This window comes from Podarcis pityusensis, assembly GCF_964106645.2.
Source record: "Podarcis pityusensis genome assembly, chromosome: 14".
Taxonomy (NCBI): Eukaryota; Metazoa; Chordata; class Lepidosauria; order Squamata; family Lacertidae; genus Podarcis; species Podarcis pityusensis.
In genome coordinates, this window is record NC_138039.1 from 18,295,268 (window position 1) to 18,311,010 (window position 15,743).

Genomic DNA, 15,743 nt, shown 5'->3' on the forward strand with positions numbered 1-15,743 from the left:
TCTAAAATGTTGACCAGATATGCTTTACATGATGGAATAACCACCAGTTTTCAATATCTAACCAAAACAATTATTTGCTACCAGTAACAATTAGTAACTAGAAGCCTAACTGAAGGTTGCAACTCAATATCCTAAGTATTCAACAATGCAGCAAAAATAGCCAAATTAGGCTTCCAAAAAGCAGGACAAAAATAGCCTCTTGGATTTAAAATCACAGAACAAATAAAACTGTAGATTTTTAGACAAGGAACCTTTCTTTTTTAAAAAATGTATCATGCTGACATTTGAAACAAGGTGTCAGAATGTCTGGTTTTGATACCAAGGGAAATCCATCTGTGCAAAATCGCACATATTGCCCATTTTGTATAAAATCACAGAATTCATATACAATGTTAATTTCCCAGTTACAGTATATACAGGGTGAGTCCTTTAAAAGAGGACCCGTGGATACAGAGTACACATGTTCCACAGGGCCTCTTTTAAAAGACTCACCCTGTACTTGGATACAATTACCTGCTACAAAATTCCCTTTAATTTCCTTTCCTCTTATCTGAAGGAGCTGAACACTTGTAGCCTGCATCCCAAAATAAAAGTCTCACTCACTCGCACTATGTTTTTTATCTTGGATTACAGGTGACCCACCCCTTGCCCCCGCAAAAATTAAGCCAAAATCTAATCACAACCCCTCCAAACTAGCCTTCCACTTGATCATATAAGAGAAAGTTGATGCAGTATCATCTTAGGATAACCACTATAGCAAATCACAGGAGATACATCATACATTTCTATGCATATTTACTCCAAAGAAATCCCTGCTATATTCAGTGGGGTTTACTACAAGGTAGGTGAACACAGGGATTGGAGTCTAAAAGTGACAGGTTTGAAGTTACAAGGCAGCCTAGGCTCATATTCAGAGAAAGGCTAGTATTTGACCTCAGGGGGAGACAAATAATCAGAGATTTGCATAAGTGCATGGCCTAAAGCAGGTGTGCAGCATCTCTGGCAAGAGCAAACTGAGCACAGCTTGCTCTGAAGGCAAGGATGCTGAGTAACGGTGGGATAATTAATGCTGTGTCACTGAAACAGAGCCATATGCATTTTTCTTTACCGCTGAGAAATTCTGGTCCAGAGGAAAGCACACCACCCCTTTTATTTTTAAGGCACACAGAGGCATATTACAAAAATCTCTGCCCGGCAAAGGCACCTCACCTCCTCTAGCCTCTCAATATTGGCTCTTAGGCAAGGGACGCAGGACCGAAGTTCGCCGTTCTCATCATCCAGCTGCTGTATCCTGCAGTTCACAGAAACAAGCATAAGCTTGGAAATATACTGCCATCCCTGCAAGCAGGAGGCCTCTCTGCCTGGCCCTTGTGACTCTCCCCAGGCCACACCCCTCACTGGCCTTGGCTGGCCTCGTGTGCCCTTGAACCCTGATCTTTCTTCTCGCTTGCCTGGATGGAGAAGAGAGACGTGTGTGTGAGTGCAAATAACTGTACAAAGCCTAAAATTTACATCGGTTGCTCCACCCACCTTTAGCCTGGTCCCAACCACCCCTGGCATGGGAACCCCTAGAAGGCTGTCCAAAGGGGAATGTAGCCCCACCAGCACCAACACGTGTTAACTATATGTTGTACGAATAAGGGCTTCCTTTTTTACGTGCTGAATCTTCTGCCAGTGAATGTAACTGGATGACCCCGAGTATGGAAGTGCCTAAGCAGAGTCTCCACGCATTTGCCAACCGTACCGGGCTTGGAGGTTCTCGATCTCAATGCTCTTCTCCCGCTCCATCTTGCTCAGCAGATCCCGCTGTTTCCGGATTTCATCCATGAGGACCTCATCTGATTTCAGCTCCTGCTCTTTCAGCTGCTCCTCCAGGGCATTCGCTCTGTGAAGACATAAAGAGGTTGTAGAGTTCAGTGGCTGACACTCCACAGGGCAACTCCCCCTGGAGCACAACTGTTCAGGCGAAAAAGCATTTTGCACACAAATGAAGGAAAATAACATTTGGTATAGGGGTCATTTCACCATGCCGATTCTAACATGTAATTTTCTTATTGTGTATACTTGTTTTAAAGTTGCTGGTTTTATTTTTATTTTGACAAAATACGACATTAAATTTGTTTTTAATGTTCGCTCCTATCAATATTATTTGCTTACTATTTCAGGTAGTTCTTTGTAAATGCTTAGAAACATAGAAAATGTGTTTAAATAAATAGGAAGTATTCTATTTGAAATGGCACACATGCACACCACACCCAAATTACTGGGGCATGGAGGGGAAGCATGAGACCCATAATGAAATCCAAAAACTGCACACCCTATCCTCACAATATTAGCTGAATCATGTCCCCCACCCAATGATTTGAGCATTGGCCTAATTTCTTTGTTTAAACCAAGGGTCCCCTGCTTTATAAGTTGATCAACTTATATAGCTGCCATGGACCCTAACAGACCTTACCAAAATAGAGAACCACAATAACTAAATAAAAGAGAAAAATTATATTGAGTATAGAGGAAAATGGAACACTGAGTTGACCTTGATGCTTTCATACACCCCAAACCAGAACCAGTTCTCCTCTTTCTCATTGTCTCCACCAGCTAAATAACAGAGCATGATAAAGTAAATTCTACTAACGATTGATAGGGCTGTGTCATGTCTCAAGCCCTGTCATTCCACACAACTGTGTCACATGCCATTTCTGAACACACAGACAGGCTCGTCTCAAAGCTGACACCTGACATGCAAGCCAACCTCCCACCCACCCGCTTTTTACCTGTGCACCAGCTGTAGGTTTTCCTGCTTTAAGCGGCTGTGCTGCTCCCCATTTGCTGCCGTGTCCTTTTCCAGCTCTGTCACTCTTTTCTCTAGGAAGATCACCTGCAGAAGGATCAGTGAGAGTCAAGCATTAAAAGGCCTGTCCTTCCTGCTTCACCCATAGGGCATGAAAGCCAGTCTGGGGCCAGAGGTTTTGGTCCAATTCAAGAGCAAGCAGCTCTAACCAGTTGTGCACTTTGTTTCCTCCGCACTTCATGGTCCTTTGCTTAACGTCATATTATCATCCTTGGCTCCTTAGTCTGTAATACCCAAAGCCTCACCTTTTGGGAGAGATTTAAAAATAGAATGCTCCTTCTTGGTAATCCATTTGAGTCAATGATCAGGGCTGCTGTTTCAAAACCCTTAAGATGCTGGATGCTCGCATATCCTAAGCCAGTGCACCACAGCAGCAGCAGCAGAAGCAGCTGGGAAAGTGGGGGGTGGCCTTCTTATAATCATGAATAGGGAACCTGTGGCCTTTAATAAAGGATGGGTTAGAAATTTTTCTAAACACATAAAAAGTAAAGCATCCCAGTGGCCATGCAGGCTGGGGCTGGTGGGAGCCCGAAATTGTCTGGAGCAGTACTGGAGAAGCATTACACCCTTATGGGAGGAGGGTGTCTGCTGCCTCTCTGTATGAGTCACTGGTCTGTGTTAGTCTCCTCCTGATCAGGAGACACATATCCAGATCTTTAACAGAGAGACAGACAGACAGACAGACAGAGAAGAAAGCATTTGCTTCCACACACTCTAACAGTAATGCTTTCCAGCTGTAAAACACACCCACCTTATCAGTGATGTCCTCTTCCAGGCATTCGGTGTTGTTCCGGAAGGGTTCCTCCATGACATCCAGAGGGAGGGTTCCTGTCTGGTGAAGGTGCCTGTAACGAAGACAGACCAGGCCGATCCAAAGCAAGAAGACAATTAGAAGGACCATCATCACAGAAAACACCGAACTAGCACAGTTGTGCATGGGTTAACATTTCCACCTTGCTCCTTTCCCTTCCTGCAGGGGATTCCATCATCAAGTGCAGTTCAGAAGCCCTGTCTGACTACCAGAGTTGGATTTCTCAATTAAAAAACCCCAAACACTTCTGTTTCACGGGCTACTGCCTGCCCACCCACAGCATCCCTCGATAGTCCTCTAAGCTGAACAAGGTTGTCTGGCACCTTTGTGGGGTGGCAGAAAGAACAATAGCGTATTACCAGGTACCCACACTTACACACCTTTTCCCCTTTGCTCTTTGGAATATGGGATGATTAAGATCTGACTTTCTCCCACTTAATTTCTTTCTGATCTTCATGGCAGTGAGATAAAACACGTTCTCAAGAGCAATAAAGAACATGAAAGAGGAAGGACCGTGGCTCAACGCTGCAGAATATATACTTCGCAGGCTGGACGTCCCAGGATAAATTGCTGGAGTGGCCCGTTTGCATCTGGGAATCCTACATTCAAATCCTCACCCACTCTAAAGCCTATTAGACAGCCTTCGGCAAGCGGCTGTATTTCAGTCTAATCTACTTCGTAGGAAGAGCTATAGCTCAGGAGCACAGCACCTGCCTTGCATTCAGAGGTTCCTAGGTTGAATCCCCACATTTTCAGGTAGGGGCAGGAAATTTCTCTGCCTAAAACCCTGGGGAGCCACTGGCAGTCAGTGTAGACCATACTCAGCTAGGTGGAAAGCATAAGGCAGCTTTCTGTGTTCCCTAAGAGGCAGGCTGGGAGGCAGAGAGCAAATTCATAAAACAAGCCCTCCCATCATGTTGAGGCTCCTGCATTGCAGGGGGTTGGACTAGATGACACTCATGGTCCCTTCCGACTCTACAATGCTACGATTCTACGCCCCCACACATATGGAAGCTGCTTCCATTTTAACACTTCTCCCTGTGTGCCTCTGTTGTGGTCCAAAGGCCATCATTTTATGACACAACACCCAGGTCAGACATTTATCAGCTGTTAACTAGTAATGCACTTTATCACTTAAAGAGTGTTCAATATTCCACCCAAAGGACAAGGGGGAGGCAGGCTTTGGGTGTCCTCTGCCTTCCCCACCCGCCATGCAAAGCCTTAATACAGAAATTCATGCACCGAGAGACTGTGAACGCATTGTAGTGTTTGAAGGGTGGTTAATAAGAGGTGGTTAATGATAGGTTACAGGTGGTTAATAAAAGTTACACTGCTGATCAACCAAAGGAAAGCATGAAATATATACAGGCAGCTTGGAAGCTATGGACCTCATTCCAGATCTCCCTCCACAGCAGCAAAACCTGTCTCTTGCAAACAAGGCAGAGCCAGGAATACCATCAGCTTTGGTAAAGAAATGCCACCCCAAAAGCCCTGCAAGAGGGCAAGCACAGCCTCCTTCCTGACGGCTCATTAAATCTGAGCCAGGCCATATGGCAGGGATAGCCAACCTAACCCAGAGGTTGCTAGACTACATCTCCCATCATCCCTAACCACTAGTCTATGTTAGGTGGGGCTGATGGCAGTTGGGGCCCAGCAGCATTTATTTGGAGGATGCCATGTTAGTTACCTCTGGCTGTGGTGGCAGGAGGAGGACACAGCGGTGACTGGGCAATCAATATTGTCCCAACCAGTGTTCATGTCGGAAAGAAACTGGTTCCACTGGCCAGCTAGCATGAGAGGGTGGGTGAGCTGCATCCTGCCCCCCAATAAACAAGGAAAGTGATGTAAAAGCTCCAGTCTTATAGGCACCTCTCATGGATGTTACCCAGGGCTGGGGTGTGTGAGGAGTCCCTCCCATGTAGTTTTTAAATGCTCCTCTATCTCTTCACTTCAGAGGCTCAGGTTGGGTATAAATGTAATAAATAGAATAGAATTTAAAAATAGATGGAGGACTGTGTGTGTGTGTGTATCACCTACTTTGGGGGAGGCAGTTGCTGGTGTTTTAGCTGCTTAAATGTATCCACCTAAGTTTTAGTCAGAGTAGACCTATTGAAAAGAAAGGAACTAAGTTCACCATGTCCGTTAATTTCAGTGGGTTACTCTGATTAAAGCTAACCCCTTTTCCCAGACCCAAAATGGCAGCAAAAGCAACACCTAATCCAGTGAAGAACACCCACCCCTTGTGCAACTTTCATAGTTTAATCGTGAGTCCCGAAGGGCGGACCAACAGATGGGTATCCACATGCTCTGGTTGAATTTTGGCAAATCAGCAGCAGGATGCTATTCCATAATGGCGGGTTGGGGGAAGAGAGCGAGCCAGAGCAGGAAGAAGCCCCAAGAATGCCCTTTCTCACACTTTGTTCTTTTTGCAACCTATGTGTAGAGAATAATCATTAAAATAAAGTGTGTGCTGGTGGATGTCTGAGATGCTTTAACAGGAGAGCCCCACGTGGAGAAAGTAGTCTCCCAAGGTACGCTGGGCAGAAGCTTTACAGCTTTTACCCCTGAGACAAGGTAGCCTTCCAAATTTAAGTGCTAGACTGGTAACAAGGAGCAGCATGTCAGTTGGTGAGTAGGGCAGATGGAGGACAGGTCAAGCAATCCGGCCCTCCTGAGCACCCAGCAGAGAAACCAAACAGGCTACAGGGAGAAGCCCCCTCCTCTGTACCCAGTGTGGAAATGCGGGTTCGCTGTGTCCCCCTTCTCCACCAGCCCCCCACAGACGAGTAAAAAAATGACAACCCTCCCAAACTGCAAGACTCCTCAAATCCAAGCAAAATATAAATAGAGCCTCCAGGAGTACCTTCATCAATTCCCTCTGGGACAAGAAGAAAACATACCAAACAAAGACCACCCACATGCACTTCTAGCATGCAACGCCGAAAGATGTAACTGCTCAGGAGATGTACTTTTTTAAAAAACAAGGAAAGAAACTGCCCTCATGCAGTCACTGAAAAGAGAAGGTGGAAGGAGAAAGAGTGACCCCCACCACATGGGGGGGCCCATGCAAGGAAGCTGTCGAGTGGGCTTTGAGAGCAAGCGCAGGGAGAGTAAAAGGAACATCAGAGCATACCTGGCTACCTTCTTGCTTGAGAGCCTCTTATTTGGACTGTGGAATGAACAACAGGAAAACTAAGTCAGGAAAACTGACACCCAAGAGCAACAAGCGAAACAGGAAGCAAGCGAAGACAGAGCGGCAGGGGCATATCCTTTACAATTCACGGCACAAATGCACAACACAGCACACCCAGGCCATGCACCCCATGTCCCACCCCATCCCGCCCCAAATCTAAACCCAGCCAGAGGCAACATATTTTCTGCACGTTTTTAGCAGCGCTGCAACATCGGAACGGAACAAAGCAGGCCCTCTGCGGTGCCTGCAGGAGCATCCACCGCTCCTCTTCCCCCCGCGTCCGTTCGCTGGCCAGTCCTGAAAACAGATCCCGAGGCTAAGAATAGAACTTGAGTGTGGTGGGACTTTCGGCTTCTGCTGGATTTAAACCCACCTGTCAGCCAAGCGGGCATCTGAACCCCCGATAGCAAGGTGCAGGGAGTGCCAAGCAACGTACCTCAAACAGGCGCACCACAGAAAAGGTTTGTGGCACACAGAGGTGAAGCCAAATGCACACACCTGAAAAAGCCCCACTACGAAACAAGGCTGGACGTGCCTTGGCCATCTTTCTAAGCAGGAGCTTCTGTCAGAGAAAGAGGAGAAGGGGCCGGAAGGATGACTGGAAACACGACAAGAAGCAGAGAGAGGAGAACCCAAACCTAGTAAGTAGTGAGGCTGAGAGAACTCTTAAAGGTCACCCCTAGGAAAGAGGTTTCTAGCCCAAATCGTGGCATCACCTTTTCTGACCTCTAGAGGTGTGTGTATCTGTTTCAGGGACTACGTTTTAACTGCTAAGATATATAACACTTAGGAGCAACAGCTTGCCCAAAATATTTTTATCCACTGAGGCAAAGGACAAGAGGGCATCTGTCCCCCATCTCCCACAATTCCAAGAGCAGAATCTGACCGGGGTGACATCTGCACCATGCATTTAAAGCACTATGGTGCCACATTAACAGCCAGCGCTTCTCTCAGAGTTCATTGGGAAAGGTGAATTGATTGTTAAAGCACTTGGGGAACTGTAGCTCTGTTCGAGGAAGAAAGGGTCTCCTAACAACTCTCAGAACCCATAACAAATGACAGTTCCCAGAATGCTCTGGGATAAGCCATGGCTGTTAACATGGCAGCATAGTGCTTTAAATGTTTGGCGCAAGTGTGGCCTGGACTGGGACTTTAATCTTGCTTCAACACTGGGAATGGGATTGTGTCCTCCACCACACATGAAGGCAGCAGGCTAGTTTAGGGGGTGCATAACAAGTCTCTAGCACACATAGCTCTGACCTCCACCAGAGGAGAATGCCCAGGAGGCTCAGCAGGAATGGCTGAAGGTGCTGCCGCTGCTGCCACCCACCTGCCAGCATCCACCACCTGAGGCAACTGCTTCACTTTGCCTAATGGTAGGGCTGGTCCTTAAGAGCAGAACATAATATATGCAAACACACAGAGAGGAATGGATTGACCGTTGCGATAGGTTTTTAAGCTGGGTAGCCGCCTATCAGAGAAGCTGTAGGAGTGGGCTTCTTGCATCAACAGAGAGTCGCTAAAAGGTATTGGAGGTCCTTTTCAATGCTGAGATTCTATATATAGCACCCTTAATGCATGCAGTGCTGTACAGAGAAACATGCAAACAAAGGTCAGCCTCTTCTTGGCATTTACAACCTAAGTTCCAGTGGAGAGAAAGGGGAGGCATCTGCGTGTAAAAACGGCAACATGGATTTGAACGTACTTTAGCAGTAGGCATGTCATACAGGCACACACAGCCAGCAGTGGCTGCAGGTCCCTGTTGGCAGTGGCACATGGCACCAAGACGTCCTTGCCATGTTCAGAGGTGGCTGCTGCCCACTTGAACTGGTAAGGCGGAAGACAAGGGGAGGGACCAACAGTAGGTGGAGCCAGAGCCAATGACAGGCACAGCCAGAACTAGAGTCAAAGCCAACTTTTGTCGCCCTCCTCCTCCCTGCTGAGTGCTACAAGGGGCAACCCGGAGCCTAAGGAGAAGAAAGCTGATTGGCTGTGCCATTCCTTAGACTGGCAATGTGTCGGAGTGGGCAGGTGGGGGCTGGCTGAGGGTAGGCTGAGGTTAGAGGGCCAGTGCTCCACTTGCCCTGATATAGCAGCCTCCACTGTCACACCATCTCTTCTTCAAACCATGCCTTCTGTGACTTCCCCTTGTGAACATCCACCAGAAGGAGTTAGGGATGTTGGACATTCAGCATAATATAATTGCTGGAAATCTATGAAGCAGTATGAAAAGGGGGTTCTCAGAATACATGACATCTCCATTCACAATGTTTGCAATACTCTCATAAGCCTTTGATCTCGCCACACCGATCTAATGCAATCATTTCCTTCAGGCTGGAAGGGGCTGGTATCTGAGTGGCAGGACACCTGCTTTGCATGCAGAAGGTCACAGGTTCAACCCCCAGCATCTCCAAATAAGGACTGGGGAAGAGCCCTGCCTGAAAAACTACTGCCAGCCATTGTGCGGACAATACTGAGCTAAATACCACATTAACTCAAATGTAAAGCGCACCTTTCTTGGCCAAATTACATCATGAACATTAGGGTGCGCATTAGATTCAATGGCACATTAGATTCAAGTAAATGCAGTAGATCAATTGACAAGACTACAAACCTGCACACATACTCAATTAAGCTTACTTACTGAGTAGAGCTGCATAAGATTGCACTGCAGCAAGGCCTCTCATGTTCCTCTCTTATTTGCCTCATCTCCTCCTCCCATCTGCCATACCCAACTCCATGCCTTCTGCCATGGCTTATCCCAACATTTGCCAATATCTGTGCTGATTGAGGCTGATGAGAGATGCTATCCAAAGCAGGTGGAGGGGGCTAGATTGTTGACAGCTGCTTCATGGCTTGCAGCGATCGCTACGGTCTCCATTTACCAAGCCTGCCCAACATATTCATCTACAATTCTCAACCTGCTTTCTAAAACCACCATTGCCTCGTCTTGCTTGAAGCCCCCCACCTCTTTCGCTAGCTGCTGCCATTCTCCACGCCCCGTTCTCCTTAGGCCAGCGTAGATCACAAAGGCACCAAGGAGGAATCCAGAAACGCCATTTGCTTCAGACACACAGATTAGTTCATGCAAAGGAGATTAATTGCAGAGCAGAGAAAATGCAAAAAGGAGGATTCTCACTGGCAGTGTTCTTCCTGGTTTTGAAGGGCTAGAGATAGAGTGTTTTCACGTGCAGCGCTAACAAACACCTCCATCTCCCAACCTTTTTTTTAAGGGCCGTCAACTGAGTGCAAGTTGCACAGACACTGATGTGCATTATCAGCAGCCAGTGATCAAGACTGCTATTGAGAAACAGCCTTCCTCCCTGAAGATATACACACAGGCAGTGAAGAGGGTGATGGGGAAGGGCTGTGGCTCAGTGACAGGGAAGCTGCTTGCATGCAGAAGGTCCTGGGTTCAATTCTCTGGTGTCTCCTGATCGGGCTGGGAGGGGCCCCTGCCTGAAATCCTGGACAGACCCAGACCATAAGTGACATAAAGAGGTCAACAGCCTGACTCAGTGTAAGGCAACTTCCTATGGCTTGTCTCCAATGCCAAGCTCTACTTAAGAGTCGATCCACTGAAATTAATGGACAAAACTAACTTGGATCTATTGCAGTGGGTCCATTCTTGAGTATGACTTGGAGGGCCACAACCCTATGTTCCTATCTTATGCAAGAAAATGGACTTGATATTACTAAGAGGATGGGGGGTGAGGGTGGGGGAAACCACAACTGAATAATACACTGCTCCATCATCACACTTAGCCGTTTTAAATTTGTTATTTTTGTAAATAAGCTCTGGGGTTTTATTGTATTACATTCGAGTGGTATATAAAATAAATCTTGTGAAATAAACCAACCAACCAATTTGGCAAACCTCAAAGGAAATAGGCCCACCCTGCAGCGTAAGCTCCCCAAATATCAAATGGTTTCAATAACAGGGGCCCAAATATCACTTAAAGCTGCCTGGTAGGCAGATTGGCAGAGGCTAGATTCGAACTGGATTCGAACTAGATTCCTGATTCACAGTTCAGCCTTCGACAATAGACAACAGCAGTTCAGGGCCCTTCCTCTGTACGTACTGCAGACGTGATTTGTTAAACAAGAAAGAAGGAAGGAAAAAAGCGAGCACCCATGCTTAGCAAACCATGCAAGTCCTACTTTCCCATGAACATATAAATCATGCAACTTTAAAAAGAAGAGTGTCTCATGCCCCAAACGAGTTACCTATTCATTTCAAGATCATTTAGGCGAGCAGACAGGTCCTCGAGGCGGTTGATTTGTTTGTGGCACTGTGTACAGTAAAACTCAAACGCCTCGTCAGTGATAATGCTGTGCAGTTTCGCCGCAAGTGGGTTGGTGCTAGAAAAATCACAAGTGTGTCATTCTTGTAAAAAAGGAAACATTCAGGCAGAGCCCCTCGATTCCACCTGTGGCTTCCAGAAGTTGAAGGAGAAGACGACGGATGCTCTCGAGTAGCCAATTTTGGAGGCAGGTGGTGTTTTGTAAAAGAAAGGCGTGGGCTAGTTAATGCCATTTCAAGGAGACAATGATTTGCTGCCTCTTTCCAACAAACTGCCACTTCACCCCACGAATCACTTGAAGATTTGCTGAGCGTCTTAGAAGACCACTTCATGATTTTTCTGCCTGTTGCAGAAACTGTAATGCACTGTGCATGATTTTTAATTGTATTATTACTGTTTCTTTTATTTCTTTTAATTTGAATTTCATCGTATTATAATTTGAATTCCATGAACTGGTGGCCACTCATCCAGCACACAAACAAAGACCCTACAGGACAAACTGCAGCATTCCCTAACATATGGTTGGATCCACATTTTCCTTCTTATGGATTTTAACAACTTTCAATCTTTCCCCACTTCAGTGCTTGTGCATGAACTTTACATCTGAACTGAGCTTTTGGGGAAAAGGGTGTGCGTGTGCTCAGTTGGTATTTTTTTCCAATTAAAAAAGCATCAAGAAAAATACCATTCTAAATCAATATTAATATTTAATGTGGTGTATGTGCCTTCTCTCATCTTCAACCACAGATCCACAGACAACACGCCGTGAACCACCTAAATGAAGCTTGCAGACCACTGGTGGTCTATGAACTGCAGTTTGGGAATACCTGCAATAGAGTGTCCCAACTGATGCTCATCTGTCTTGCTAGAAGCCTTTGCAAAGGTCATTATCAGGAGAGCCAGATCCCAGCCACACTATATAGGATACTGGATGGGAACGTCAAACCCAGAAGCCAAATATAGCTCTCCAGGCTATTCTGTGTGACCCTTGGAACTCTCCCCAAGCCAACGTAGTTGCACATGATCTGTGCCAACATTTGCACATGTAGTGATCTGTGGCAGCCATTTTTGGTACTGTGACAGCTAAAAAAAAAAAAATTGCAGTAAGGATTTAAAATATGTTTGAGAGAGGCAGGTGGTTATACCTCCCCTCCACTGAAATAAACTTCTGGAAGCCACAAGGTTTAAATCGGAGATAAGGTTAATAGTGAAAACCACAAAGGAGAGGTTTAATTCAAATACACACACGCAAACACAAACATAGACACACAGAGGTGTGAGCTGGTAGAAACAAGGTTAAATTTACAAACAGCTGGAAAGACAGTAAACGACTTGGCTCAGTTCCTACTATTTTGCTGAGCAACTTACATCTCAAGAGGAGGCTGCAAGCATCTATTCGGATGGAAAGAAGCAACAAGCCAAGCAGCATCAGTTTGGAGGGCCCTGGGGAAAGACCCCCTCTTTGTGCCCCCTCAGTGAATGCGCATCCTTTACTGCAGCTGGTCCAGGGGGCTCTTGTCAGAGGGACCCCTGCAGGAATATGTGGGTCTGTGGCAGATGTCCGAACATGCTGACCTATGGTGCCAGAACTGAAGCCATTGCAAACTACAGGAGCTTCACACTTCTTGGTGTGCAGTCAAAAAGCTTTGGCACTGTATGCATAACAGCATTCTTATACCAAGCTACTGATTTCAGATGAAGTTGTTCAAAAATGTGCAACAAACTCCCACAATTGATCCCCTTCCTACCCCCAAAGAAGTCACTTTTTAAAAAAATAATAATTTTTGAACACTGCGGCCTAGCAGGAGCTGAAGCTTGCAAGGCGGAGGAAAAAAGCACAATGAAGAATCAAACCTAGAGAAGAACAAGCTCTGGTGCTAACTGATACAACACTTTCCATTTCACTCCACATGATTTGGAATACAATGCTCCCTCCTTTGAGAGCAGGAAAAGCTTGCAACTTGTTAATTGCAGAAACACCCTGCTTTGGAAATCTGGACTTGAGAACCACCTCTTCACAAGTTGCAAAGCAAAATGTTCCTCTGTGTAAATGCTACAGAAGAAGAGTTTGGATTTGATATCCCGCTTTATCACTACCTGAAGGAGTCTCAAAGCAGCCAACATTCTCCTTTCCCTTCCTCCCCCACAACAAACACTCTGTGAGGTGAGTGGGGCTGAGAGACTTCAAAGAAGTGTGACTAGCCCAAGGTCACCCAGCAGCTGCATGTGGAGGAGCAGAGACGCGAACCCAGTTCACCAGATTACGAGTCTACTGCTCTTAACCACTACACCACCAAAAGCTGTTGCTTTTGCTTAAGTAAGGGCAGCACTGTGGGGAAGACTGGGAGAAGAGAGCAAAACCAAACCACAAATAGAAGAAGCACTCTGTTCAGCATAGAAAGATATTCAAGTCATTCTCAAGCTACACTGCCATTGTGTTGCAGCATGGAGGGTGGCTGTTCCGGAGTCCACCTCTCCATTCCCTCTCTCCCCCATCCTACAATAAACAAGCATTCTGTGGTCGCTGAGCCACCCCTCCTGTTTTTCCTGATTTTTTTTGTATTTCCACTTGGGATTTAAATGAAGGTTTTTTAAAAAAACAACAACACACAAATTGCTGCAGAAATGAAGAGAACTGAATTCAAGGTTGGAAAAAATGAGAAGCAGAGAGAAGTCAACTGACAGATCCATCCATCCTTAAGTATAACAACCTCAGGAGTGCAGAGAGTAGAGGACATATTTGTAGACTTGCTTGCTGGGACAAGATGGCAGCTTCTGAGCTAGGAGAGGAGTAAGATGCATCTTCCTGTTCACATCCCCATAGGAAATCCCTGCTCCTGCTGGACCACTGACAACAGGAAGCCCTTCAACCCATTTGTGCAACTCTCCCTATTTTCTCCTGCTCACTCAGCAGGACTAGCCAGCGCCAAGCATCCTGTCAACAACCACACAAGCCGTTAGCAGCTGGTAGCCAGAGTCCAGCTCAACATCTTTCAGGGGCATCCCGTTTGGCAAGACAGCCCCAGGTTGCATCTGCAAGCTAGAGACTAGGAGAGACGCTTGCTTGAAATCCAGGAGAGCTGCTGCCAACCGGTGGTCTGATAAGGCAGCTTCCTCTGTTCCTATGACAAACTGGCTCCTCCTGCTTGCCTCGTTTCCCAGCAGGTTCATTTGGCACCAAGGTATGGTCAATCTGCACATGGCCTTACTTAGATCCCATCAAAGCACTCATTTCCTTGCATGGAGGGAAGATGTCTTTGCACTAAGCTGCTGGGTGATTTGCTAGCACACCTGGCAACCTGGACCCATTGCATGCCAAGGGCACAGGCCATGATGACCTGTGTGCCGCAGGCACATGTAACCCAGGTAGAGAAACATCTGCACAGATATGGGAGAAATGCCCTAAAATGAAGGCATCTCTATGGACTGCATGGGAAAGGCAGGAGAAAGGTGCTTTATTATGCTCAGAAGGCATCAGAGAAGGTATGTGACACCCATCATCTTCCATCGCTCTCTCACACAAATCATTTTCTCCCTGCTGCTTAGGACACATTTATATGGATCTGTAGAGGTGAGAGAAGCAGGATTTGTGGTGCACAGGGCTTTTTGTTACAGCTCAGTGGTAGAGCATCTGCTTTCCATGCATAAGGTCAGGCTGGGAAGGACCCTTCTCTGAAACTCTGGAAATCTGCAGCGAGTCAGTGTAGACAATACCAAGCAAGATGGATCAATGGTCTGACTCAGTGCAACGCACCTTCCTATGTTTGCAGAAGGAGAGCACCTCTGCTTTTCGTGTGGATGCTGTCAGCTTAAAACTCCAGGTAGAACGGGGCAAGAGTTCTCTCCGAAATCTTGCAGAGCCAGTAAGTACAGACAAGATTGAGCCAGATGGACCAACGATCTAACTTGGGATGATGCAGCTTGCTATGTAGCACAGTCACTTTCTTCCTGCTGCCTGTGTGTTGTTGGCTCACAGCTATTCCCCTGCACATTCAGCACACAGAGGGGAGAAAACTGTGGCAAGGTGTGCCCTGACGGCTTCAGAGTATCAGACTGGTAAACAAGCCAACTCGATACCAGCAAAAACCTGTTTGGTGGAAGTACCCAATAGCCAAGCTAACCCCAGCTGGGTGGGGAGTGCTGAGAATGTGGAGACAGCGCGACCAGGCAGTGCTGGGAACGTGCTGAAACAACCAGAACTTCCCATCCGCCACTTGACCCATGTTTGATATGCTAGTGTGCCGCTGCTGAAAGTACGCCCAAGTGCTTGTGGAGCTGTGATCAGGATGTGTGTGCGGGAGCAAAATTTTTTTATTAGTCTTCAATTACAGTCTAATAATAGCCCCATTATAACAATACCAATTTATAATACAATTATTAATACCAATTGTTCAAATATCAAATTATATAATTTAGATGAAGTAGGCCCCTGCATGTTGGATTTGATGGATTGATTATTTGCATTATTTCTGCGTTCCAAAATCTTATTAATTTCAATTACATTCCGGTCATAATAATAATCCCTTATACAACAGCTGCAGTATTAATAACTTCTATTTGTGTTGACACATTAAATGATTTATA

General features: G+C 46.2%; 1 protein-coding gene across 7 annotated transcripts in view; it reads right to left on the reverse strand.

The window, feature by feature from the left end:
* RAB11FIP3 (RAB11 family interacting protein 3) overlaps nt 1-15,743 on the reverse strand; it is an 85,776-nt gene that overhangs the window by 7,433 nt on the left and 62,600 nt on the right. For 3 of the 7 annotated variants that reach the window (XM_080981951.1, XM_080981946.1, XM_080981945.1), the window contains 6 exons: nt 11,083-11,217; nt 6,796-6,831; nt 3,603-3,696; nt 2,775-2,878; nt 1,745-1,885; nt 1,210-1,291 (listed from right to left, as the gene is read on the reverse strand). In XM_080981951.1, coding sequence (XP_080838077.1) covers nt 1,210-1,291; nt 1,745-1,885; nt 2,775-2,878; nt 3,603-3,696; nt 6,796-6,831; nt 11,083-11,217 — 592 coding nt within the window. The remainder of the gene's footprint in view (nt 1-1,209; nt 1,292-1,744; nt 1,886-2,774; nt 2,879-3,602; nt 3,697-6,795; nt 6,832-11,082; nt 11,218-15,743) is intronic. The other 4 variants (XM_080981949.1, XM_080981948.1, XM_080981947.1 and 1 more) reach the window with 3 other exon arrangements.